At 49.4% G+C, this 26,567-nt stretch overlaps 1 protein-coding gene across 1 annotated transcript in view; it reads right to left on the bottom strand.

The window, feature by feature from the left end:
- LOC139417929 (serine/threonine-protein kinase TAO1-like) overlaps window positions 1-26,567 on the bottom strand; it is a 51,743-nt gene that overhangs the window by 4,745 nt on the left and 20,431 nt on the right. Inside the window, exons 4-17 of the mRNA XM_071166921.1 lie at window positions 24,827-24,928; window positions 24,580-24,625; window positions 24,333-24,429; window positions 23,819-23,932; window positions 23,587-23,678; window positions 17,898-17,991; window positions 17,152-17,233; window positions 16,843-17,010; window positions 16,204-16,404; window positions 11,941-12,075; window positions 10,767-11,003; window positions 4,043-4,171; window positions 1,300-1,383; window positions 614-733 (exon numbers count right to left, since the gene is read on the bottom strand). Of these exons, the coding sequence (XP_071023022.1) occupies window positions 614-733; window positions 1,300-1,383; window positions 4,043-4,171; window positions 10,767-11,003; window positions 11,941-12,075; window positions 16,204-16,404; window positions 16,843-17,010; window positions 17,152-17,233; window positions 17,898-17,991; window positions 23,587-23,678; window positions 23,819-23,932; window positions 24,333-24,429; window positions 24,580-24,625; window positions 24,827-24,928 (1,701 nt within the window). The remainder of the gene's footprint in view (window positions 1-613; window positions 734-1,299; window positions 1,384-4,042; window positions 4,172-10,766; window positions 11,004-11,940; window positions 12,076-16,203; window positions 16,405-16,842; window positions 17,011-17,151; window positions 17,234-17,897; window positions 17,992-23,586; window positions 23,679-23,818; window positions 23,933-24,332; window positions 24,430-24,579; window positions 24,626-24,826; window positions 24,929-26,567) is intronic.

Raw genomic sequence — 26,567 nt, 5'->3', positions numbered from 1 at the left:
AGAGAGAGAGAGTTAGAGAGAGAGAGAGAGGAGAGATGTGGAAAGAGAGAGAGAGAGAGAGAGAGAGAGAGAGAGAGAGAGAGAGAGTGGAGAGGAGAAAGGTGGAGAGAGAGAGAGTGGAGAGGAGGGAGAGAGGTGGAGGGAGAGAGAGAGAGAGAGAGTGGAGAGGAGGGAGAGAGGTGGAGGGAGAGAGAGAGAGTGGAGAGGAGGGAGAGAGGTGGAGGGAGAGAGAGAGAGAGAGGTGGAGGGAGAGAGAGAGTGGAGAGGAGGGAGAGAGGTGGAGGGAGAGAGAGAGAGAGAGAGGTGGAGGGAGAGAGAGAGAGAGAGAGAGAGAGAGAGAGAGAGAGAGAGAGAGAGAGAGAGAGAGAGAGAGAGAGAGAGAGAGAGAGAGAGAGAGAGAGAGAGAGAGAGAGAGAGAGAGAGAGAGAGAGAGAGAGAGAGAGAGAGAGAGAGGAGAGGAGGGAGAAAGGTGGAGGGAGGGAGGAGAGAAGAGTTGAAACCCGAAATGGTGGAGATGGGGTTAAAAGAGGGGGACAAGAGAAGAATGTTCACAGATGAGGTGTTGAGCGATAACCTTTCACGCCGTCTGTAGTGAATATGATGTGTTGTGTACCTCTCGTGTCAGATCCTGCTCCACGTTGTGCCTGGCGATGAGTATCCTGCGTTTGAAACGTCGACACTCCAGCTCCAGGTACTGCCTCTGTCTCCTCAGCAGGTTGGCTTCCTCCTCAGCCTGACAAATCACACATCAAACCAAAACCCTCATTTCACGTGTGTCTCAGTTGGTAGCATGGCGCTTGCCTTGCCAAAGGTCGTGAGTTTGATTTGACCTCTGTCATTGCCAACAAAGGGTATATAACAAAGTATTGAGATAAACTTTTGTTATTGACCAAATACTTATTTTCCACTATAATTTGCAAATAAATTCATTAAAAATCCTTCAAATGTGATTTTCTGGATTTTTTTTCCTCATTTTGTCTGTCATAGTGGAAGTGTACCTATGATGAAAATTACAGGCCTCTCTCATCTTTTTAAGTGGGAGAACTTGTGCAATTGGTGGCTGACAATATTTTTTTGCCCCACTGTAATTCACGTTGATGTTAATTGATAAATCACGTTGATGTTAATTGATCATTCACGTTGATGTTAATTGATAATTCACGTTGATGTTAATTGATAATTCACGTTGATGTTAATTGATAATTCACGTTGATGTTAATTGATAATTCACGTTGATGTTAATTGATAATTCACGTTGATGTTAATTGATAATTCACGTTGATTTAACGTGTAATGTACCTGGAAGTGCTGGAAGTTCTCCTTCTGCTTGGACAGCCACTCCTGCTTCTCCTTCTTAGGGGTCGACTGGTTATCACTCAACTCCTACAGGACAGAGAGGAGAGAGAGAGTGTGTGTGTGTGTGTGTGTGCGTGCGTATATGTGTGTGTGCACCTCTCGTACCAGGTCCTGTTCCACGTTGTGTGTGTAAATAAGTGTGTGTTCAAACCAGGGACCCTCTGAACATACCTGAAAACAGTGGTAAAGGAATAGTTTCATGTCTAGGGACAGGGCATGTCTAGGGGCAGGGCATGTCTAGGAGCAGGGCATGTCTAGGGACAGGGCATGTCTAGGGGCAGGGCATGTCTAGGGGCAGGGCATGTCTAGGGGCAGGGCATGTCTAGGGACAGGGCATGTCTAGGGACAGGGCATGTCTAGGGACAGGGCATGTCTAGGGGCAGGGCATGTCTAGGGACAGGGCATGTCTAGGGGCAGGGCATGTCTAGGGGCAGGGCATGTCTAGGGGCAGGGCATGTCTAGGGGAAGGGCATGTCTAGGGGCAGGGCATGTCTAGGGACAGGGCATGTCTAGGGACAGGGCATGTCTAGGGACAGGGCATGTCTAGGGACAGGGCATGTCTAGGGGCAGGGCATGTCTAGGGGCAGGGCATGTCTAGGGGCAGGGCATGTCTAGGGACAGGGCATGTCTAGGGACAGGGCATGTCTAGGGACAGGGCATGTCTAGGGGCAGGGCATGTCTAGGGGCAGGGCATGTCTAGGGGCAGGGCATGTCTAGGAACAGGGCATGTCTAGGGACAGGGCATGTCTAGGGACAGGGCATGTCTAGGGACAGGGCATGTCTAGGGACAGGGCATGTCTAGGGGCAGGGCATGTCTAGGGGCAGGGCATGTCTAGGGGCAGGGCATGTCTAGGGACAGGGCATGATGCAATCCATGCTTTAGTTTTGGATTGCTGTCATACCTTGTCCTTCGACTGCTTACAGGGTAATAAAACCAATGTAATTTTGGTCAACTATCCCTTTTAAGCTGAATTGAACTATAAACTACTCAAAATCAATCAGGCATGAGGTCAGACTGCTCCTCAGGTACGACGGAGTCTAGATGGAAACTAGTAGCAATAAGTTGCCATCAACCAAACCATTCTGTTTTGCAACATGCTAGCTAGCATATGGTACGACAGAGTCTAGATGGAAACTAGTAACAATAAGTTGCCATCTACCAAACCATTCTGTTTTGCAACATGCTAGCTAGCATATGGTACGACAGAGTCTAGATGGAAACTAGAAGCAATAAGTTGCCATCTACCAAACCATTCTGTTCTGCAACATGCTAGCTAGCATATGATACAAAACAAATGCCGCATTGGCTACTAAAAACATTGTAAGACACGGTAGGAAAAAAAAGAAGGTTAAACATAATTTCTACTCAGAGACTATCAAGTGCCAGCCTTGAATACCAGCGCTCCCATTCAATCGCAAAGTTCCTGAAGATCCTCTGACTTCCAATGGTCGAGGTCATTCGGACAGGATTTGGAAGGATGGTCACAATATAAAAATGGACCATTACCTTTCGCTCTGGAAGCAGTGGCCCTTGCAGAGCAGAGAAAGGGGAATAACTACTTCTAGGTCTACAGCGAGTGATGCTACTAGTTTAGCACGCTACCTAGCTAGCCGTTCCATATCACTAACCGCTACCTAGCCAACCGTTCCATATCACTAACGGCTACGTAGCCAGTCGTTCCATATCACTAACGGCTACGTAGCCAGTCGTTCCATATCGCTAACGGCTACCTAGCCAACCGTTCCATATCGCTAACCGCTACCTAGCCAACCGGTCCATATCGCTAACCGCTACCTAGCCAACCGTTCCATATCGCTAACCGCTACCTAGCCAGTCATTCCTATCGCTAACGGCTACCTAGCTAACCGTTCCATATCGCTGACGGCTACCTAGCCGCTAACGGGTACCTCCTCGTCTCCGCAGCAACAGGGCAGAGCCCAACTGAGTGATCCGGGTCAATGTCATCAATGTAACAGTTTTGCTTCCATCCCTGTTCCTGTCCCTCTCACAGATGTCTCAAGTGTTGAGGGAGTGTGCAATTGGCACTCTGACTGCAGGAATGTCCACCGGAGCGGTTGCCAGAGAATGTAATGTTAATTTCTCTACCATTAGCCGTCTCCGTCGTTTTAGGTCATTTGGGAGTACGTCCAACTGGCCTCACAACCGCAGACCAAGTGAATGGCGTCGTGTGGGCGAGCAGTTTGCTGAGTTCCCCATGGTGGCGGTGGGGTTAGGGTATGGGCAGGCATGAGGCTACAGACAACGAACACAATTACATTTTATCGATGGCAATTTGAGATACTGTGACGAGATCCTGAGGCCCATGTTGCGTTTATATTTTTGTTCAGTATATATAAGTGTACCTCTTTGAGCTGCTCTGTGTGTGTGTGTGTGTGTGTGTGTGTGTGTGTGTGTATATATAAGAGTGTATGTGTGTGTGTGTGTGTGTGTGTGTGTGTGTGTGTGTGTGTGTGTGTGTGTGTGTGTGCATACCTCTTTGAGCTGCTCTGTGTGTGTGTGTGTGTGTGTATGTATATATCAGAGTGTGTGCATACCTCTTTGAGCTGCTCTGTGTGTGTGTGTGTGTGTGTGTGTGTATATAAGAGTGTGTGTATATATAAGAGTGTGTGTGTGTGTGTGTGTGTGTGTGTGTGTGTGTGTGTATATATCAGAGTGTGTGCGTACCTCTTTGAGCCTCTCCTTGCGTAGTTTGTACTCTCGTTTCTGAGACTCCAGGAAGCTGCTGAGTTCTTTCTTCTGCTGGACCTGAATGTGCTGCTGGAACTTCTTCTCATCGTTGTTAAAGGTCTTCGCCTGCTTGCGCACACACACACACAGACGCACACGCACACACCACGCACCCGCACACACGAAAGAGAAAAAAACGCATGAGCTGGAGTTGCAGTGTATTTCATTCTCTGTCCTCTGTGTGGAGAGTGCATAACAGAGGTGACTCGTTCTCTGTCCTCTGTGTGGAGAGTGCATAACAGAGGTGACTCGTTCTCTGTCCTCTGTGTGGAGAGTGCATAACAGAGGTGACTCGTTCTCTGTCCTCTGTGTGGAGAGTGCATAACAGAGGTGACTCGTTCTCTGTCCTCTGTGTGGAGAGTGTATAACAGAGGTGACTCGTTCTCTGTCCTCTGTGTGGAGAGTGCATAAAAGAGGTGACTCGTTCTCTGTCCTCTGTGTGGAGAGTGTATAACAGAGGTGACTCGTTCTCTGTCCTCTGTGTGGAGAGTGCATAACAGAGGTGACTCGTTCTCTGTCCTCTGTGTGGAGAGTGCATAACAGAGGTGACTCGTTCTCTGTCCTCTGTGTGGAGAGTGCATAACAGAGGTGACTCGTTCTCTGTCCTCTGTGTGGAGAGTGCATAACAGAGGTGACTCGTTCTCTGTCCTCTGTGTGGAGAGTGCATAACAGAGGTGACTCGTTCTCTGTCCTCTGTGTGGAGAGTGCATAACAGAGGTGACTCGTTCTCTGTCCTCTGTGTGGAGAGTGCATAACAGAGGTGACTCGTTCTCTGTCCTCTGTGTGGAGAGTGTATAACAGAGGTGACTCGTTCTCTGTCCTCTGTGTGGAGAGTGCATAACAGAGGTGACTCGTTCTCTGTCCTCTGTGTGGAGAGTGCATAACAGAGGTGACTCGTTCTCTGTCCTCTGTGTGGAGAGTGCATAACAGAGGTGACTCGTTCTCTGTCCTCTGTGTGGAGAGTGTATAACAGAGGTGACTCGTTCTCTGTCCTCTGTGTGGAGAGTGTATAACAGAGGTGACTCGTTCTCTGTCCTCTGTGTGGAGAGTGCATAACAGAGGTGACTCGTTCTCTGTCCTCTGTGTGGAGAGTGCATAACAGAGGTGACTCGTTCTCTGTCCTCTGTGTGGAGAGTGCATAACAGAGGTGACTCGTTCTCTGTCCTCTGTGTGGAGAGTGCATAAAAGAGGTGACTCGTTCTCTGTCCTCTGTGTGGAGAGTGTATAACAGAGGTGACTCGTTCTCTGTCCTCTGTGTGGAGAGTGCATAAAAGAGGTGACTCGTTCTCTGTCCTCTGTGTGGAGAGTGTATAACAGAGGTGACTCGTTCTCTGTCCTCTGTGTGGAGAGTGCATAACAGAGGTGACTCGTTCTCTGTCCTCTGTGTGGAGAGTGCATAACAGAGGTGACTCGTTCTCTGTCCTCTGTGTGGAGAGTGCATAACAGAGGTGACTCGTTCTCTGTCCTCTGTGTGGAGAGTGCATAACAGAGGTGACTCGTTCTCTGTCCTCTGTGTGGAGAGTGCATAAAAGAGGTGACTCGTTCTCTGTCCTCTGTGTGGAGAGTGCATAAAAGAGGTGACTCGTTCTCTGTCCTCTGTGTGGAGAGTGCATAACAGAGGTGACTCGTTCTCTGTCCTCTGTGTGGAGAGTGCATAACAGAGGTGACTCGTTCTCTGTCCTCTGTGTGGAGAGTGCATAACAGAGGTGACTCGTTCTCTGTCCTCTGTGTGGAGAGTGCATAACAGAGGTGACTCGTTCTCTGTCCTCTGTGTGGAGAGTGCATAACAGAGGTGACTCGTTCTCTGTCCTCTGTGTGGAGAGTGCATAACAGAGGTGACTCGTTCTCTGTCCTCTGTGTGGAGAGTGCATAACAGAGGTGACTCGTTCTCTGTCCTCTGTGTGGAGAGTGCATAAAAGAGGTGACTCGTTCTCTGTCCTCTGTGTGGAGAGTGCATAACAGAGGTGACTCGTTCTCTGTCCTCTGTGTGGAGAGTGCATAACAGAGGTGACTCGTTCTCTGTCCTCTGTGTGGAGAGTGCATAAAAGAGGTGACTCGTTCTCTGTCCTCTGTGTGGAGAGTGCATAACAGAGGTGACTCGTTCTGTCCTCTGTGTGGAGAGTGTATAACAGAGGTGACTCGTTCTCTGTCCTCTGTGTGGAGAGTGCATAACAGAGGTGACTCGTTCTCTGTCCTCTGTGTGGAGAGTGCATAAAAGAGGTGACTCGTTCTCTGTCCTCTGTGTGGAGAGTGCATAAAAGAGGTGACTCGTTCTCTGTCCTCTGTGTGGAGAGTGCATAAAAGAGGTGACTCGTTCTCTGTCCTCTGTGTGGAGAGTGCATAACAGAGGTGACTCGTTCTCTGTCCTCTGTGTGGAGAGTGCATAACAGAGGTGACTCGTTCTCTGTCCTCTGTGTGGAGAGTGCATAACAGAGGTGACTCGTTCTCTGTCCTCTGTGTGGAGAGTGTATAACAGAGGTGACTCGTTCTCTGTCCTCTGTGTGGAGAGTGCATAACAGAGGTGACTCGTTCTCTGTCCTCTGTGTGGAGAGTGCATAACAGAGGTGACTCGTTCTCTGTCCTCTGTGTGGAGAGTGCATAAAAGAGGTGACTCGTTCTCTGTCCTCTGTGTGGAGAGTGCATAACAGAGGTGACTCGTTCTCTGTCCTCTGTGTGGAGAGTGCATAAAAGAGGTGACTCGTTCTCTGTCCTCTGTGTGGAGAGTGCATAAAAGAGGTGACTCGTTCTCTGTCCTCTGTGTGGAGAGTGCATAACAGAGGTGACTCGTTCTGTCCTCTGTGTGGAGAGTGTATAACAGAGGTGACTCGTTCTCTGTCCTCTGTGTGGAGAGTGCATAACAGAGGTGACTCGTTCTCTGTCCTCTGTGTGGAGAGTGCATAACAGAGGTGACTCGTTCTCTGTCCTCTGTGTGGAGAGTGTATAACAGAGGTGACTCGTTCTCTGTCCTCTGTGTGGAGAGTGCATAACAGAGGTGACTCGTTCTCTGTCCTCTGTGTGGAGAGTGCATAACAGAGGTGACTCGTTCTCTGTCCTCTGTGTGGAGAGTGCATAACAGAGGTGACTCGTTCTCTGTCCTCTGTGTGGAGAGTGTATAACAGAGGTGACTCGTTCTCTGTCCTCTGTGTGGAGAGTGCATAACAGAGGTGACTCGTTCTCTGTCCTCTGTGTGGAGAGTGCATAACAGAGGTGACTCGTTCTCTGTCCTCTGTGTGGAGAGTGCATAACAGAGGTGACTCGTTCTCTGTCCTCTGTGTGGAGAGTGTATAACAGAGGTGACTCGTTCTCTGTCCTCTGTGTGGAGAGTGTATAACAGAGGTGACTCGTTCTCTGTCCTCTGTGTGGAGAGTGCATAACAGAGGTGACTCGTTCTCTGTCCTCTGTGTGGAGAGTGCATAACAGAGGTGACTCGTTCTCTGTCCTCTGTGTGGAGAGTGCATAACAGAGGTGACTCGTTCTCTGTCCTCTGTGTGGAGAGTGCATAAAAGAGGTGACTCGTTCTCTGTCCTCTGTGTGGAGAGTGTATAACAGAGGTGACTCGTTCTCTGTCCTCTGTGTGGAGAGTGCATAAAAGAGGTGACTCGTTCTCTGTCCTCTGTGTGGAGAGTGTATAACAGAGGTGACTCGTTCTCTGTCCTCTGTGTGGAGAGTGCATAACAGAGGTGACTCGTTCTCTGTCCTCTGTGTGGAGAGTGCATAACAGAGGTGACTCGTTCTCTGTCCTCTGTGTGGAGAGTGCATAACAGAGGTGACTCGTTCTCTGTCCTCTGTGTGGAGAGTGCATAACAGAGGTGACTCGTTCTCTGTCCTCTGTGTGGAGAGTGCATAAAAGAGGTGACTCGTTCTCTGTCCTCTGTGTGGAGAGTGCATAAAAGAGGTGACTCGTTCTCTGTCCTCTGTGTGGAGAGTGCATAACAGAGGTGACTCGTTCTCTGTCCTCTGTGTGGAGAGTGCATAACAGAGGTGACTCGTTCTCTGTCCTCTGTGTGGAGAGTGCATAACAGAGGTGACTCGTTCTCTGTCCTCTGTGTGGAGAGTGCAGGTGACTCGTTCTCTGTCCTCTGTGTGGAGAGTGCAGAGGTGACTCGTTCTCTGTCCTCTGTGTGGAGAGTGCATAACAGAGGTGACTCGTTCTCTGTCCTCTGTGTGGAGAGTGCATAACAGAGGTGACTCGTTCTCTGTCCTCTGTGTGGAGAGTGCATAACAGAGGTGACTCGTTCTCTGTCCTCTGTGTGGAGAGTGCATAAAAGAGGTGACTCGTTCTCTGTCCTCTGTGTGGAGAGTGCATAACAGAGGTGACTCGTTCTCTGTCCTCTGTGTGGAGAGTGCATAACAGAGGTGACTCGTTCTCTGTCCTCTGTGTGGAGAGTGCATAAAAGAGGTGACTCGTTCTCTGTCCTCTGTGTGGAGAGTGCATAACAGAGGTGACTCGTTCTGTCCTCTGTGTGGAGAGTGTATAACAGAGGTGACTCGTTCTCTGTCCTCTGTGTGGAGAGTGCATAACAGAGGTGACTCGTTCTCTGTCCTCTGTGTGGAGAGTGCATAAAAGAGGTGACTCGTTCTCTGTCCTCTGTGTGGAGAGTGCATAAAAGAGGTGACTCGTTCTCTGTCCTCTGTGTGGAGAGTGCATAAAAGAGGTGACTCGTTCTCTGTCCTCTGTGTGGAGAGTGCATAACAGAGGTGACTCGTTCTCTGTCCTCTGTGTGGAGAGTGCATAACAGAGGTGACTCGTTCTCTGTCCTCTGTGTGGAGAGTGCATAACAGAGGTGACTCGTTCTCTGTCCTCTGTGTGGAGAGTGTATAACAGAGGTGACTCGTTCTCTGTCCTCTGTGTGGAGAGTGCATAACAGAGGTGACTCGTTCTCTGTCCTCTGTGTGGAGAGTGCATAACAGAGGTGACTCGTTCTCTGTCCTCTGTGTGGAGAGTGCATAAAAGAGGTGACTCGTTCTCTGTCCTCTGTGTGGAGAGTGCATAACAGAGGTGACTCGTTCTCTGTCCTCTGTGTGGAGAGTGCATAAAAGAGGTGACTCGTTCTCTGTCCTCTGTGTGGAGAGTGCATAAAAGAGGTGACTCGTTCTCTGTCCTCTGTGTGGAGAGTGCATAACAGAGGTGACTCGTTCTGTCCTCTGTGTGGAGAGTGTATAACAGAGGTGACTCGTTCTCTGTCCTCTGTGTGGAGAGTGCATAAAATAGGTGACTCGTTCTCTGTCCTCTGTGTGGAGAGTGCATAAAAGAGGTGACTCGTTCTCTGTCCTCTGTGTGGAGAGTGCATAAAAGAGGTGACTCGTTCTCTGTCCTCTGTGTGGAGAGTGCATAACAGAGGTGACTTGTTCTCTGTCCTCTGTGTGGAGAGTGCATAACAGAGGTGACTCGTTCTCTGTCCTCTGTGTGGAGAGTGCATAACAGAGGTGACTCGTTCTCTGTCCTCTGTGTGGAGAGTGCATAACAGAGGTGACTCGTTCTCTGTCCTCTGTGTGGAGAGTGCATAAAAGAGGTGACTCGTTCTCTGTCCTCTGTGTGGAGAGTGCATAACAGAGGTGACTCGTTCTGTCCTCTGTGTGGAGAGTGTATAACAGAGGTGACTCGTTCTCTGTCCTCTGTGTGGAGAGTGCATAACAGAGGTGACTCGTTCTCTGTCCTCTGTGTGGAGAGTGCATAAAAGAGGTGACTCGTTCTCTGTCCTCTGTGTGGAGAGTGCATAACAGAGGTGACTCGTTCTCTGTCCTCTGTGTGGAGAGTGCATAACAGAGGTGACTTGTTCTCTGTCCTCTGTGTGGAGAGTGCATAACAGAGGTGACTCGTTCTCTGTCCTCTGTGTGGAGAGTGCATAACAGAGGTGACTCGTTCTCTGTCCTCTGTGTGGAGAGTGCCTAACAGAGGTGACTCGTTCTCTGTCCTCTGTGTGGAGAGTGCATAACAGAGGTGACTCGTTCTCTGTCCTCTGTGTGGAGAGTGCATAACAGAGGTGACTCATTCTCTGTCCTCTGTGTGGAGAGTGCATAACAGAGGTGACTCGTTCTCTGTCCTCTGTGTGGAGAGTGTATAACAGAGGTGACTCGTTCTCTGTCCTCTGTGTGGAGAGTGTATAACAGAGGTGACTCCAGGGCCAAATAAGGATTTAGAAATTCAATCCATCAGCATCTCAGTGTCACTACAGACCCTGGTTCAGTGGTCTAAGACACTGCATCTCACTGTCACTACAGACCCTGGTTCAGTGGTCTAAGACACTGCATCTCAGTGTCACTACAGACCCTGGTTCAGCGGTCTAAGACACTGCATCTCACTGTCACTACAGACCCTGGTTCAGCGGTCTAAGACACTGCATCTCACTGTCACTACAGACCCTGGTTCAGCGGTCTAAGACACTGCATCTCACTGTCACTACAGACCCTGGTTCAGCGGTCTAAGACACTGCATCTCACTGTCACTACAGACCCTGGTTCAGTGGTCTAAGACACTGCATCTCACTGTCACTACAGACCCTGGTTCGATTCCAGGCTGTATCACAGACACTGCATCTCACTGTTTCGAGGACAAAATTACATGTAGTGAAGTATTTATCTGTGTGTGTGTGTGTGTGTGTCTCTGTGTGTGTGTGTGTGTGTGTCTCTGTGTGTGTGTGTGTCTCTCTTATCTCCGTACATCTTTCTCCATAGCGGCCTGATGTCTCTTGACCAGTTTCTCCATCTCCTGGGCGAAGATGTTCCTCTGGCTCTCCAGCTCTTTGTCCAGACGGAGCCGATGCTCGTCCATCTCAGCCTTCAGCTTGTTCTCCAGACCCATCAGATGCTTCTGGTGCTGCCGCCTCATCCTCTTATAGCCAGACATCTGCTCCCTCAGCTCACTGTCCTGCTCGTGCTCCTGCATCTCACGAGTCACCTGGGGGGGGGGGGGGGGGGGGGAGAGTGAGAGAGAGAGACAGAGAGAGAAGGTTATGTTAAACTTACTGTTGTTGTGTCGAAGGTGTCAAGTGGTTTTTCTAATTTAGAGAAGGAGTTTCCAAATGGAGAGATAAAAAAACAGAAAGAGAGAGAGACGACTCACTAACGAGGCAGAGTGTGTGTGTGATCTCACCAGTGAGGCAGAGTGTGTGTGTGATCTCACCAGTGAGGCAGAGTGTGTGTGTGATCTCACCAGTGAGGCAGAGTGTGTGTGTGATCTCACCAGTGAGGCAGAGTGTGTGTGTGATCTCACCAGTGAGGCAGAGTGTGGGTGTGTGATCTCACCAGTGAGGCAGTGTGTGTGATCTCACCAGTGAGGCAGAGTGTGTGTGTGATCTCACCAGTGAGGCAGTGTGTGTGTGTGGTCTCACCAGTGAGGCAGAGTGTGTGTGTGATCTCACCAGTGAGGCAGAGTGTGTGTGTGATCTCACCAGTGAGGCAGAGTGTGTGTGTGGTCTCACCAGTGAGGCAGTGTGTGTGATCTCACCAGTGAGGCAGTGTGTGTGTGTGGTCTCACCAGTGAGGCAGTGTGTGTGTGTGGTCTCACCAGTGAGGCAGAGTGTGTGTGTGGTCTCACCAGTGAGGCAGTGTGTGTGGTCTCACCAGTGAGGCAGTGTGTGTGTGTGGTCTCACCAGTGAGGCAGTGTGTGTGTGTGGTCTCACCAGTGAGGCAGAGTGTGTGTGTGGTCTCACCAGTGAGGCAGAGTGTGTGTGTGGTCTCACCAGTGAGGCAGAGTGTGTGTGTGGTCTCACCAGTGAGGCAGAGTGTGTGTGTGGTCTCACCAGTGAGGCAGAGTGTGTGTGTGTGGTCTCACCAGTGAGGCAGAGTGTGTGTGTGGTCTCACCAGTGAGGCAGAGTGTGTGTGTGGTCTCACCAGTGAGGCAGTGCGTATGGTAGCAAAGTGTTCTCTGTTGCGTTCTCTGTAGTGTTTCCTGGGGGGTTGGGCGTCAGGAGGCTCAGTGGGACTGTCCCGCACCTTTGGGTCTTCATGGTGACCCTCCTCTTCCTCCTGGCCAAGAAAATAATCATCAACATCTTCATCATCACATATCATACAATTTTAAAGTGACAAGTAGGCATTGGTCTGAAGCCAAAAAATAAGGGAACTTCACGTCTACTTCACCATGCTCTACCAAGGTTACCAAGGTTACCCATCACCATGCTCTACCAAGGTTACCAAGGTTACCCATCACCATGCTCTACCAAGGTTACCAAGGTTACCCATCACCATGCTCTACCAAGGTTACCCATCACCATGCTCTATCAAGGTTACCAAGGTTACCTATCACCATGCTCTACCAAGGTTACCAAGGTTACCCATCATCATGCTCTACCAAGGCTACCCATCATCATGCTCTACCAAGGTTACCAAGGTTACCCATCATCATGCCCTACCAAGGTTACCCATCCCCATGCTCTACCAAGGTTATCAAGGTTACCCATCACCATGCTCTACCAAGGTTACCCATCACCATGCTCTACCAAGGTTACCCATCACCATGCTCTACCAAGGTTACCATCACCATGCTCTACCAAGGTTACCCATCACCATGCTCTACCAAGGTTACCAAGGTTACCCATCACCATGCTCTACCAAGGTTACCAAGGTTACCCATCCCCATGCTCTACCAAGGTTACCCATCACCATGCTCTACCAAGGTTACCCATCACCATGCTCTACCAAGGTTACCAAGGTTACCCATCACCATGCTCTACCAAGGTTACCAAGGTTACCCATCACCATGCTCTACCAAGGTTACCAAGGTTACCCATCACCATGCTCTACCAAGGTTACCAAGGTTACCCATCCCCATGCTCTACCAAGGTTACCCATCACCATGCTCTACCAAGGTTACCCATCACCATGCTCTACCAAGGTTACCAAGGGTACCCATCACCATGCTCTACCAAGGTTACCAAGGTTACCCATCACCATGCTCTACCAAGGTTACCAAGGTTACCCATCACCATGCTCTACCAAGGTTACCAAGGTTACCCATCACCATGCTCTACCAAGGTTACCCATCACCATGCTCTACCAAGGTTACCAAGGTTACCCATCACCATGCTCTACCAAGGTTACCAAGGTTACCCATCACCATGCTCTACCAAGGTTACCAAGGTTACCCATCACCATGCTCTACCAAGGTTACCAAGGTTACCCATCACCATGCTCTACCAAGGTTACCAAGGTTACCCATCCCCATGCTCTACCAAGGTTACCCATCACCATGCTCTACCAAGGTTACCCATCACCATGCTCTACCAAGGTTACCAAGGGTACCCATCACCATGCTCTACCAAGGTTACCAAGGTTACCCATCACCATGCTCTACCAAGGTTACCAAGGTTACCCATCATCATGCTCTACCAAGGTTACCAAGGTTACCCATCACACAGCTTTGACCTACTAGTATGTTGGTCAATTTGTACAGAAAACAAATGTGTAGGCAGGTTACATAGGATTCAAACCTTCTCAAACAATTAACTTCTTGAGAAAAATATATAATTCATAACATATTTTTGGGGGTAGAGATAGAACCTACCTAAGATAGAGTCTGTCTGTATTCTTGATTTCATGGTCCTGTTTTATCGCTGTGCTGATCCCTGGACAGTTCATTACCTCTGTCAAATTGTTTATATTTGACAGCTAGTACTATAATAAAAGACTAGACAGGATTCCCCAACTGACGACCCACGGGCTGAATTTGGCCTGCGGGTGGTTTTATTTGGCCCCCCCAAGATTTCAGAGCAAAATAATTTATTTTAAAGATATACAGTGCATTGGGAACGTATTCAGTTCCCTTGACTTCTTCCACATTTCGTTACAGCCGGATTCTAGAATGGACTGTTCTGCCTGTGATTATTATTATTTGACCCTGCTGGTCATCTATGAACGTTTGAACATCTTGGCCATGTTCTGTTATAATCTCCACCCGGCACAGCCAGAAGAGGACTGGCCACCCCTCATAGCCTGGTTCCTCTCTAGGTTTCTTCCTAGGTTTTGACCTTTCTAGGGAATTTTTCCTAGCCACATTGGTTGCTGTTTGGGGTTTTAGGCTGGGTTTCTGTACAGCACTTTGAGATATCAGCTGATGTACGAAGGGCTATATAAATAAATTGGATTTGATTTGATTTTGACGATATAGGTTTGTTTTCCTCATCAATCTAAACACAATACCCAATAACGACAAAGAAAAAACAGGTTTTTAGAATTTTTAGCAAATTTAATACGAAGAAGAAGGAAAAAAGGAAATATCAGGTAAGTATTGAGACCCAAGCTACAAGCTTGGCACACCCGTATTTGGGGAGTTTCTCCCCCATTCTTCTCTGCAGATCCTCTCAAGCTCTGTCAGGTTGGATGGGGTTGCTTCGCTGCACAGCTATTTTGAGGTCTCTCCAGAGATGTTCGATCAGGTTCAAGTCCGGGGCTCTGGGTGAGCCACTCAAGGACATTCAGAGATGTGTCCCGAAGCAACTCCATCGTTGTCTTGGCTGTGTGGTTAGGGTCGTTGTCCTGTTGGAAGGTGAACCGTCGCCCCAGTCTGAGGTCCTGAGCGCACTGGAGCAGGTTTTCATCAAGGATCTCTCTGTACTTTCCTCTGTTCATCTTTGCCTCTATCCTGACTAGTCTCCCAGTCCCTGCCGCTGAAAAACATCCCCACAGCATGATGCTGCCACCACCATGCTTTAACATAGGGATGGTGCCTGGCTTCCTCCAGACGTGACACTTGACATTCAGGCCAAAGGGTTCAAATCTTGGTTTCATCAGACCAGAGAATGTTGTTTCTCGTGGCCTGAGGTGCCTTTTGGCAAACTCCAAGCGGGCTGTCATGTGCCTTTTACTGAGGAGTGGCTTCCGTCTGGCCACAAAACCATAAAGGCCTGATTGGTGGAGTGCTGCAGAGATGGTTGTCCTTCTGGAAGGTTCTCCTATCTCCACAGAGGAACTCTGGTGCGCCGTCGGAGTGACCGTCGGGTTCTTGGTCACATCCCTGACCAAGGCCCTGACTGCTCAGTTTGGTCGTGCGGCCAGCTCTAGGAAGGGTATTGGTGGTTCCAAACTTCTTCCATTTCAGAATGATAGAGGCCACTGTGTTCTTGGGGACCTTCAATGCTGCAGACATTTTTCGGGAACACTTCCCCAGATCTGTTCCTCGACACAATCCGGTCTCTGAGCTCTACGGAAAACTCCTTCGACCTCATGGCTTGGTTTTTGCTCTGACATGCACTGTCAACTGTGGGACCTTTATATAGACAGGTGTGTGCCTTTCCAAATCATGTCCAATCAATTGAATTTACCACAGTTCGACTCCAAGTTGTAGAAACATCAAGGATGATCAATGAAAACAGGATGCACCTGAGTTCAATTTCGAGTCTCATAGCAAAAAGTCTGAATACTTATGTAAATAAGGTATCTGTTGTTTATTTTTAATACATTTGCAAAAAAAATTACGTTTTTTATTTTTTTTGTTTTGTCATTATGGTGTATTGTGATGTCATTATGGGGTATTGTGATGTCATTATGGGGTATTGTGATGTCATTATGGGGTATTGTGTGTAGATTGATGAGGTAAAACATGTATTTAATCCATTTTTAGAATAAAGCTGTAATGTAACAAAACGCGGGGTCAGAATACCTTCCAAATGCCCTGTATATACACTACTGTTCAAAAGTTTGGGGTCACTTGGCCGATTAATTAGGGCCGATTTCAAAAGCATAGCGGTGTGTGTGTGTGTGTATAGCGGTGTGTGTGTGTGTGTATAGCGGTGTGTGTGTATATAGCGGTGTGTGTGTGTGTGTACATAGCGGTGTGTGTGTATATAGCGGTGTGTGTGTGTGTATAGAGGTGTGTGTGTGTATAGCGGTGTGTGTATATAGCGGTGTGTGTATATATAGCGGTGTGTGTGTGTGTATATAGCGGTGTGTGTGTGTGTATATAGCGGTGTGTGTGTGTGTATATAGCGGTGTATGTGTGTGTATAGCGGTGTGTGTGTGTATATAGAGGTGTGTGTGTGTATAGCGGTGTGTGTGTGTATATAGCGGTGTGTGTGTGTATATAGCGGTGTGTGTGTGTGTGTATAGCGGTGTGTGTGTGTGTGTATATAGCGGTGTGTGTGTGTATAGTAGACCCACTGGTTTGAGGTGTATGACAGAGCTGTTGGACATGACCGTGTGGTCTCCCTCCATCAGGTCCAGCTCACTGCGGTCGTCCTGTGTTGCTTCATTCAGACTGTTGACTGAGCTGCTCTGGGAGCTGATAGACATACTGGGGATGGACTGGTTACTGCCCACACTGTTCACTGTGTCTGTACGACCTGCACCGTGCTCCACCTCCTAGACACGGAGAGAGAGACACACAGAGAGAGACAGAGACACATACACACGGAGAGAGATACACACAGAGAGAGATAGAGAGAGAGAGAGAAAGAGACAGAGACACACACACACAGAGAGAGAGAGAGAGAGAGAGAGCGAGAGACACACGGACACACACAGAGAGATAGAGACACACACACACGGAGAGAGAGAGAGAGAGAGAGAGAGAGAGAGACAGAGAGACACACGGACACACACGGAGAGAGACAAAATACGGAGAGAGACAAGAGACATAGGCAGATAGACAGAGATTGGTCAGGTAGTGTGATCAGCGTCATGACGCTGCCTCCACTCTGGTTAGAACTGACGGTATGGAGAAATCATCATCAAAGCAAATCACAACTGGAACAAGACCCCCCCCCCACACACACACCCTCCCTCCCTGAACACACAGACCTCGTCTCCGTCCTGTGTCTCAGCCTGTGGTCCGTTGTGAGCTTCCTGAAACAAGATCTTCTTCATCTTACGGTACTGTAGGTTGTCCAGCTCTCTGACCGCCTCTTTGGTCCTCAGGATCAGATCCATCAGAACGGAGTCTGGACGCTCCCGCTGGACAAACACGTGCTACGGAGGGGGGGGGGGGAGAAAGAAAGAAAGAGAGAGAGAGAGAGAGAGAGAGAGAGAAGGAAGGAAGGAAGAAAGGTGTTTAAGGAGAGGGTAGGTTATCTTGTTTAAGTCGACAGTTATTTTTGAAAGTGTTCTCACGTTCAGTAGATGGTCAGAGTGGGGTCTATCCTGGGGGATTTTCTGAAGGCAGGAATCAACAAAGTTTCTAAAGTAATCCGTCCTGCGAAGAGAGAAGCAGGAAACGAGGGAGGAGGAAAAAGAGGGGGAGAGAGAGGGGGGATAAGGAAACGAGGGAGGAGGAAAAAGAGGGGGAGAATCAGGAAACGAGGGAGGAGGAAAAAGAGGGGGAGAGAGAGGGGGGATCAGGAAACGATGGAGGAGGAAAAAGAGGGGGAGAGAGAGGGGGGAATCAGGAAACGATTGAGGAGGAAAAAGAGGGGGAGAGAGAGGGGGGATCAGGAAATGAGGGAGGAGGAAAAAGAGGGGGAGAGAGGGGGGGGTCAGGAAACGAGGGAGGAGGAAAAAGAGGGGGAGAGGGGGATCAGGAAACGAGGGAGGAGGAAAAAGAGGGGGTAGAGAGGGGGGATCAGGAAACGAGGGAGGGAGAAAAGAGGGGGAGAGAGGGGGGATCAGGAAACGAGGGAGGAGGGAAAAAGAGGGGGAGAGGGGGGGATCAGGAAACGAGGGAGGGAGAAAAGAGGGGGAGAGAGGAGGAATCAGGAAACGAGGGAGGAGGAAAAGAGGGGGAGAGAGAGATCAGGGGCAAGACAATTAAAGTAACAGTAAAATCCACCAATGATAGAAATGACAGCTAATGTGGTACAACGCTATCTACTTATGAAAAGATATTGGGCTGTGTGTGTGTGTGTGTCTGTAACACTCACCAGTCTCTGGACTGCAGTGTAGGGCTCTCATTCTGCGCTATGTGGTACAAGGCACTCATGGCGTTCATATTAAACAGAGGAGGCTTCCTCTCCGCTGCACACCAGGAAACACACACACACCAGGAAACACACACACACACCAGGAAACACACACACACACCAGGAAACACACACACACACCAGGAAACACACACACACACACACACCAGGAAACACACACACACACCAGGAAACACACACACACACCAGGAAACACACACACACACCAGGAAACACACACACACCAGGAAACACACACACACACCAGGAAACACACACACACACCAGGAAACACACACACACACCAGGAAACACACACACACACCAGGAAACACACACACACACACACCAGGAAACACACACACACCAGGAAACACACACACACACCAGGAAACACACACACACACCAGGAAACACACACACACACAAGGAAACACACACACACCAGGAAACACACACACACACCAGGAAACACACACACACACACACACCAGGAAACACACACACACACCAGGAAACACACACACACCAGGAAACACACACACACACCAGGAAACACACACACACACCAGGAAACACACACACACACCAGGAAACACACACACACACCAGGAAACACACACACACACACCAGGAAACACACACACACACCAGGAAACACACACACACCAGGAAACACACACACACACACACACCAGGAAACACACACACACACCAGGAAACACACACACACACCAGGAAACACACACACACCAGGAAACACACACACACACCAGGAAACACACACACACACCAGGAAACACACACACACACCAGGAAACACACACACACCAGGAAACACACACACACACCAGGAAACACACACACACACCAGGAAACACACACACACACCAGGAAACACACACACACACCAGGAAACACACACACACACCAGGAAACACACACACACCAGGAAACACACACACACACCATGAAACACACACACACACCAGGAAACACACACACACACCAGGAAACACACACACACACCAGGAAACACACACACACACCAGGAAACACACACACACCAGGAAACACACACACACACCAGGAAACACACACACACACCAGGAAACACACACACACACCAGGAAACACACACACACACACACCAGGAAACACACACACACCAGGAAACACACACACACACCAGGAAACACACACACACACCAGGAAACACACACACACACAAGGAAACACACACACACACCAGGAAACACACACACACACCAGGAAACACACACACACACACACACACCAGGAAACACACACACAAACACACACACACACCAGGAAACACACACACACCAGGAAACACACACACACACCAGGAAACACACACACACACACAAGGAAACACACACACACAAGGAAACACACACACACCAGGAAACACACACACACCAGGAAACACACACACACAAGGAAACACACACACACCAGGAAACACACACACACAAGGAAACACACACACACAAGGAAACACACACACACACCAGGAAACACACACACACACCAGGAAACACACACACACAAGGAAACACACACACACCAGGAAACACACACACACACCAGGAAACACACATACACACAAGGAAACACACACACACAAGGAAACACACACACACCAGGAAACACACACACACAAGGAAACACACACACGCAAGGAAACACACACACACCAGGAAACACACACACACCAGGAAACACACACACACACAAGGAAACACACACACACAAGGAAACACACACACACCAGGAAACACACACACACCAGGAAACACACACACACAAGGAAACACACACACACCAGGAAACACACACACACAAGGAAACACACACACACAAGGAAACACACACACACACCAGGAAACACACACACACACAAGGAAACACACACACACCAGGAAACACAGACACACACCAGGAAACACAGACACACCAGGAAACACACACACACCAGGAAACACACACACACACCAGGAAACACACACACACCAGGAAACACACACACACAAGGAAACACACACACACCAGGAAACACACACACACAAGGAAACACACACACACCAGGAAACACACACACACAAGGAAACACACACACACAAGGAAACACACACACACCAGGAAACACACACACACCAGGAAACACACACACACACCAGGAAACACACACACACCAGGAAACACACACACACAAGGAAACACACACACACCAGGAAACACACACACACCAGGAAACACACACACACAAGGAAACACACACACACCAGGGTTTCCGTTAGGACAACGTAACCGGGAAGATTTGAATGTACCAGATATCTATATGCATTCAGGTCCAAGAGTAGAAAAAGCCAGAAGGAAATCTACTGGAAATCAAATACTGAGAAGTGCATAAAAAAAAGGCTTGATTTCCTTGCGTCTGAATCGGGCCCTATCGGCATAGCCTACTCAGTCTGAATCGGGCCCTATCGGCATAGCCTACTCAGTCTGAATCGGGCCCCATCGGCATAGCCTACTCAGTCTGAATCGGGCCCCATCGGCATAGCCTACTCAGTCTGAATCGGGCCCCATCGGCATAGCCTACTCAGTCTGAATCGGGCCCCATCGGCATAGCCTACTCAGTCTGAATCGGGCCCCATCGGCATAGCCTACTCAGTCTGAATCGGGCCCTATCGGCATAGCCTACTCAGTCTGAATCGGGCCCTATCGGCATAGCCTACTCAGGCTGAATCGGGCCCTATCGGCATAGCCTACTCAGTCTGAATCGGGCCCTATCGGCATAGCCTACTCAGTCTGAATCGGGCCCTATCGGCATAGCCTACTCAGTCTGAATCGGGCCCTATCGGCATAGCCTACTCAGTCTGAATCGGGCCCCATCGGCATAGCCTACAGTCTGAATCGGGCCCCATCGGCATAGCCTACTCAGTCTGAATCGGGCCCCATCGGCATAGCCTACAGTCTGAATCGGGCCCCATCGGCATAGCCTACTCAGTCTGAATCGGGCCCCATCGGCATAGCCTACTCAGTCTGAATCGGGCCCCATCGGCATAGCCTACTCAGTCTGAATCGGGCCCCATCGGCATAGCCTACTCAGTCTGAATCGGGCCCCATCGGCATAGCCTACTCAGTCTGAATCGGGCCCCATCGGCATAGCCTACTCAGTCTGAATCGGGCCCCATCGGCATAGCCTACTCAGTCTGAATCGGGCCCCATCGGCATAGCCTACTCAGTCTGAATCGGGCCCCATCGGCATAGCCTACTCAGTCTGAATCGGGCCCCATCGGCATAGCCTACTCAGTCTGAATCGGGCCCCATCGGCATAGCCTACTCAGTCTGAATCGGGCCCCATCGGCATAGCCTACTCAGTCTGAATCGGGCCCCATCGGCATAGCCTACTCAGTCTGAATCGGGCCCCATCGGCATAGCCTACTCAGTCTGAATCGGGCCCCATCGGCATAGCCTACTCAGTCTGAATCGGGCCCTATCGGCATAGCCTACTCAGTCTGAATCGGGCCCTATCGGCATAGCCTACTCAGTCTGAATCGGGCCCTATCGGCATAGCCTACTCAGTCTGAATCGGGCCCTATCGGCATAGCCTACTCAGTCTGAATCGGGCCCAATCGGCATAGCCTACTCAGTCTGAATCGGGCCCTATCGGCATAGCCTACTCAGTCTGAATCGGGCCCTATCGGCATAGCCTACTCAGTCTGAATCGGGCCCTATCGGCATAGCCTACTCAGTCTGAATCGGGCCCTATCGGCATAGCCTACTCAGGCTGAATCGGGCCCTATCGGCATAGCCTACTCAGGCTGAATCGGGCCCTATCGGCATAGCCTACTCAGTCTGAATCGGGCCCTATCGGCATAGCCTACTCAGTCTGAATCGGGCCCTATCGGCATAGCCTACTCAGTCTGAATCGGGCCCTATCGGCATAGCCTACTCAGTCTGAATCGGGCCCTATCGGCATAGCCTACTCAGTCTGAATCGGGCCCTATCGGCATAGCCTACTCAGTCTGAATCGGGCCCTATCGGCATAGCCTAATCAGTCTGAATCGGGCCCTATCGGCATAGCCTACTCAGTCTGAATCGGGCCCTATCGGCATAGCCTACTCAGTCTGAATCGGGCCCTATCGGCATAGCCTACTCAGTCTGAATCGGGCCCTATCGGCATAGCCTACTCAGTCTGAATCGGGCCCTATCGGCATAGCCTACTCAGTCTGAATCGGGCCCTATCGGCATAGCCTACTCAGTCTGAATCGGGCCCTATCGGCATAGCCTACTCAGTCTGAATCGGGCCCTATCGGCATAGCCTACTCAGTCTGAATCGGGCCCTATCGGCATAGCCTACTCAGTCTGAATCGGGCCCTATCGGCATAGCCTACTCAGTCTGAATCGGGCCCTATCGGCATAGCCTACTCAGTCTGAATCGGGCCCTATCGGCATAGCCTACTCAGGCTGAATCGGGCCCTATTGGCATAGCCTACTCAGTCTGAATCGGGCCCTATCGGCATAGCCTACTCAGGCTGAATCGGGCCCTATCGGCATAGCCTACTCAGTCTGAATCGGGCCCTATTGGCATAGCCTACTCAGTCTGAATCGGGCCCTATCGGCATAGCCTACTCAGTCTGAATCGGGCCCTATCGGCATAGCCTACTCAGTCTGAATCGGGCCCTATCGGCATAGCCTACTCAGTCTGAATCGGGCCCTATCGGCATAGCCTACTCAGTCTGAATCGGGCCCTATCGGCATAGCCTACTCAGTCTGAATCGGGCCCTATCGGCATAGCCTACTCAGTCTGAATCGGGCCCTATCGGCATAGCCTACTCAGTCTGAATCGGGCCCTATTGGCATAGCCTACTCAGTCTGAATCGGGCCCTATTGGCATAGCCTACTCAGTTTTCTCCAACTTTCGTTTTACTTCAATGAAAAAGACCAACGGTAACGTAGGCCACGGATTCTCTCTCCCCACAGTAAGGCAGCGTGCAAGGAGTGAGAGAATGGTGGAGTGAGAGAATGGTGGAGTGAGAGAATGGTGGAGTGAGAGAATGGTGTTGTGAGAGAATGGTGGAGTGAGAGAATGGTGGAGTGAGAGAATGGTGGAGTGAGAGAATGGTGGAGTGAGAGAAGGGTGGAGTGAGAGAATGGTGGAGTGAGAGAATGGTGGGTGGAGTGAGAGAATGGTGGGTGGAGTGAGAGAAGGGTGGAGTGAGAGAATGGTGGAGTGAGAGAAGGGTGGAGTGAGAGAATGGTGGAGTGAGAGAATGGTGGGTGGAGTGAGAGAATGGTGGGTGGAGTGAGAGAATGGTGGGTGGAGTGAGAGAATGGTGGGTGGAGTGAGAGAATGGTGGGTGGAGTGAGAGAATGGTGCATGACAGGCAGCCTAATCAGCCATTTTTTTCCCTCCCAGACACTTTGGCCGGCTACAATTTTATTTAAAAAAAATATACAACAAAAAAAATAAAAAATAAAGAAATGTAAATTTAAAAAAAATACGTATTTTTCATTTATTTATTTTTTGCCCAAAGCTGGCAATTACTGGTTAACGGAAATCTTAATACACACAGTATGTTACATATATAAACGATGGAAAACCACCCACACCCTTTACCTAGCTCGACACAGGTGATCCCAAGGGACCAGACATCCACCTTTCCGTCATACTGGCCTTCGTCCATGGCCAAGATCACCTCTGGGGCCATCCTGCAGAGAATGGGGCGAGGTGGGGGGATCAATTACAATCATTGAACATTTTGCATAATGTATAGAATTAAAAACTGTCAAGTGGTCAAAGCTTGCCGCCTGGTAGACCCCCGTGACTGTCTGTCTCTGCTGTCCCTCACCAATATGGCGTCCCCACGAAGGAGTTGGCTGGGGAAGCGATGGAGGCGGAGCCAAAGTCAGCAAGCTTGACCTGACCTGGCTCCGTCAGTAGGATGTTACCTGCTTTGATGTCTCTGGGGGGAGGGAGGGGGAGAGAGAGAGAGGTGGGAGGGAGGGGGAGAGAGAGAGACAGACAGAGAGAGAGAGAAGGAGACAGAGAGAGAGAGAGCGAGAGGAGCGAGGGAGGGAGGGAGTGAGGGAGTGAGGGAGGGAGGGAGGGAGGGAGGGAGGGGGAGAGAGAGAGACAGACAGAGAGAGAGAGAAGGAGACAGAGAGAGAGCGAGAGGAGGGAGGGAGGGAGGGAGGGAGGGAGGGAGGGAGGGAGGGAGGGAGGGAGGGAGGGACAGAGAGACAGAGAGAGAGAGAGAGAGAGAGAGAGAGAGAGAGAGAGAGAGAGAGAGAGAGAAAGAGAACCACTGGGTTAGTAGGTGTGATATAATCACCATGCTTCAAACTGTCAGGTAAACCCCTCACCTGTGAATCATGTTGTGGGAGTGAAGGTAGGCCAAACCCTGCAAAGCACCATGGGTAATGGCAGCGATCTCCATTTCCTGAAGAGGGTTTTTATGAACTAAATCGGTGAGAGAATATTTCAGAAAACATTTGCTAAGGATTAAACAGGTTGAGCGTAACGGAATCCAAACACACAGTCTAAGTTGACTTGACGCAGTAGAATACCTGTCAAATAGAACAGCTGTTGTTTTTTAAAAAACATTCTTACCTTCTAGAACATCAGAGGCTGAACCCAGACAGTACTCCATCACTAACTGGACACAGAGAGAACACGGAACACACAGAACACACAGAACATACAGAACACACAGAACACACAGAACACACAGAACACACAGAAGACATTATGACAACAGAACATTAAGAGAAAGGGGCTAAGAAAGTGTGTGTGTGTGTTATCGTGTGTGTTCTAGGTAGTAGTCCTCCAAAGTCCAGTGTGTGTGTGTGTGTCTTACCCATGCTGTGTGTTCTCGTAGGTAGCAGCCCTTGTACTCTATACTGTTGGGATGTTGAATCCTCTGGAGAAACTTCACCTCTTTTATGATGTCCTGCCATTTCTGTGTGTGAGAGAGAGAGAGAATTAACATGTTTTATTCAACATTTATTAAAACAATTAAATAAAAATGTCCAATAATAATATATTGTATAATTCAATATGAACATACACATTATACATATAAAAATGCAAAAAACACAGTCATGGGAAGCACAAATAAATCATCACAAATCACCCAGAACAGAACAGTTACATTCCTCCCCAAATCAATTACTTAAATTGCCTGAACGGCACCACAACATCAAGATGAAATCAATGTTTTATTTTGTTCCAGCAATGCGGTGCATTCAAACTAAAAGCTGATGTAGAGGTCCTGGATGGCAGGCAGCTTGGCCCCAGTGATGTACTGGTCCATACGCACTACCCTCTGAAGTGCCTTACGGTCAGATGCCGAGCAGTTGCCGTACCAGGAAGTGATGCAACCGTTCAGGATGCTCTCGATGTTGCAGCTGTAGAACCATTTTGAGGATCTCAGGACCCATGCCAAATCTTTTTAGTTTCCTGGGGGGGGAATAGGCTTTGTCGTGCCCTCTTCACGACTGTCTTGGTGTGTTTGGACCAATCTAGTTTGTTGTTGATGTGGACTCCAAGGAATTTGAAGCTCCCAACCTGCTCCACTACAGCCCCGTCGATGAGAATGGGGACGTACTCGGTGCTCCTTTTCCTGTGGTCCACAATCATCTCCTTAGTCTTGGTTATGTTGAGGAATAGGTTGTTATTCTGGCACCACCCGGCCAGGTTTCTGACCTCCTCCCTATAGGCTGTCTCGTCGTTGATCAGGCCTACCACTGTTGTGTCAACAGCAAACTTAATGATGGTGTTGGAGTCGTGCCTGGCCATACAGTCGTGGGTGAACAGGGAGTACAGGAGGGGACTGAGCACGCACCCCTGGGGAGCTCCAGTGTTGAGGATCAGCGTGGCAGATGTGTTGCTACCTACCCTCACCACCTGGGGGCGGCCTGACAGGAAGTCCAGGATCCAGTTGCAGAGGGAGGTATTTAGTCCCAGGTTCCTTAGCTTGGTGATGAGCTTTGAGGGTACTATGGTGTTGAACGCTGAGCTGTAGTCAATGAACAGCATTCTCACGTAGGTGTTCCTTTTGTCCAGGTGGGAAAGGGCAGTGTGGAGTGCAATAGAGATTGTATCATCTGTGGATCTGTTGGGCGGTATGCAAATTGGAGTGGGTCTAGGGTTTCTGGGATAATGGCGCTGATGTGAGCCATTACCAGCCTTTCAAAGCATTTCATGGCTACAGACGTGAGTGCTACGGGTCTGTAGTCATTTAGGCAGGTTACCTTAAGTGTTCTTGGGCACAGGAACTATGGTGGTCTGCTTGAAACATGTTGGTATTACAGACTCAATCAGGGACATGTTGAAAATGTCAGTGAAGACACCTGCCAGTTGGTCAGCACATTATTTACAAAATAATTTACAAATATCGCAACAAAAAAACACATAATATCACAATTGGTTAGGAGAGCGTAAAACGGCGGACATATCCTCGGGCGCCATTTTGTCTATATGTTTAAAAAAAAAAATCAATATCAATCCAAAGGCAGAAATTGTACATTTACAATGGATTCAATAATCTTAGCTAGACAAGGAAGCCTTTGAAAATGGGGTGATAATTATTGAGAAAG

Source organism: Oncorhynchus clarkii, chromosome 10 (assembly GCF_045791955.1).
Source record: "Oncorhynchus clarkii lewisi isolate Uvic-CL-2024 chromosome 10, UVic_Ocla_1.0, whole genome shotgun sequence".
Taxonomy (NCBI): domain Eukaryota; kingdom Metazoa; phylum Chordata; class Actinopteri; order Salmoniformes; family Salmonidae; genus Oncorhynchus; species Oncorhynchus clarkii.
Note: the sequence above shows the minus strand (reverse complement) of the source record. Positions and strands in the feature narration are given on the sequence as shown.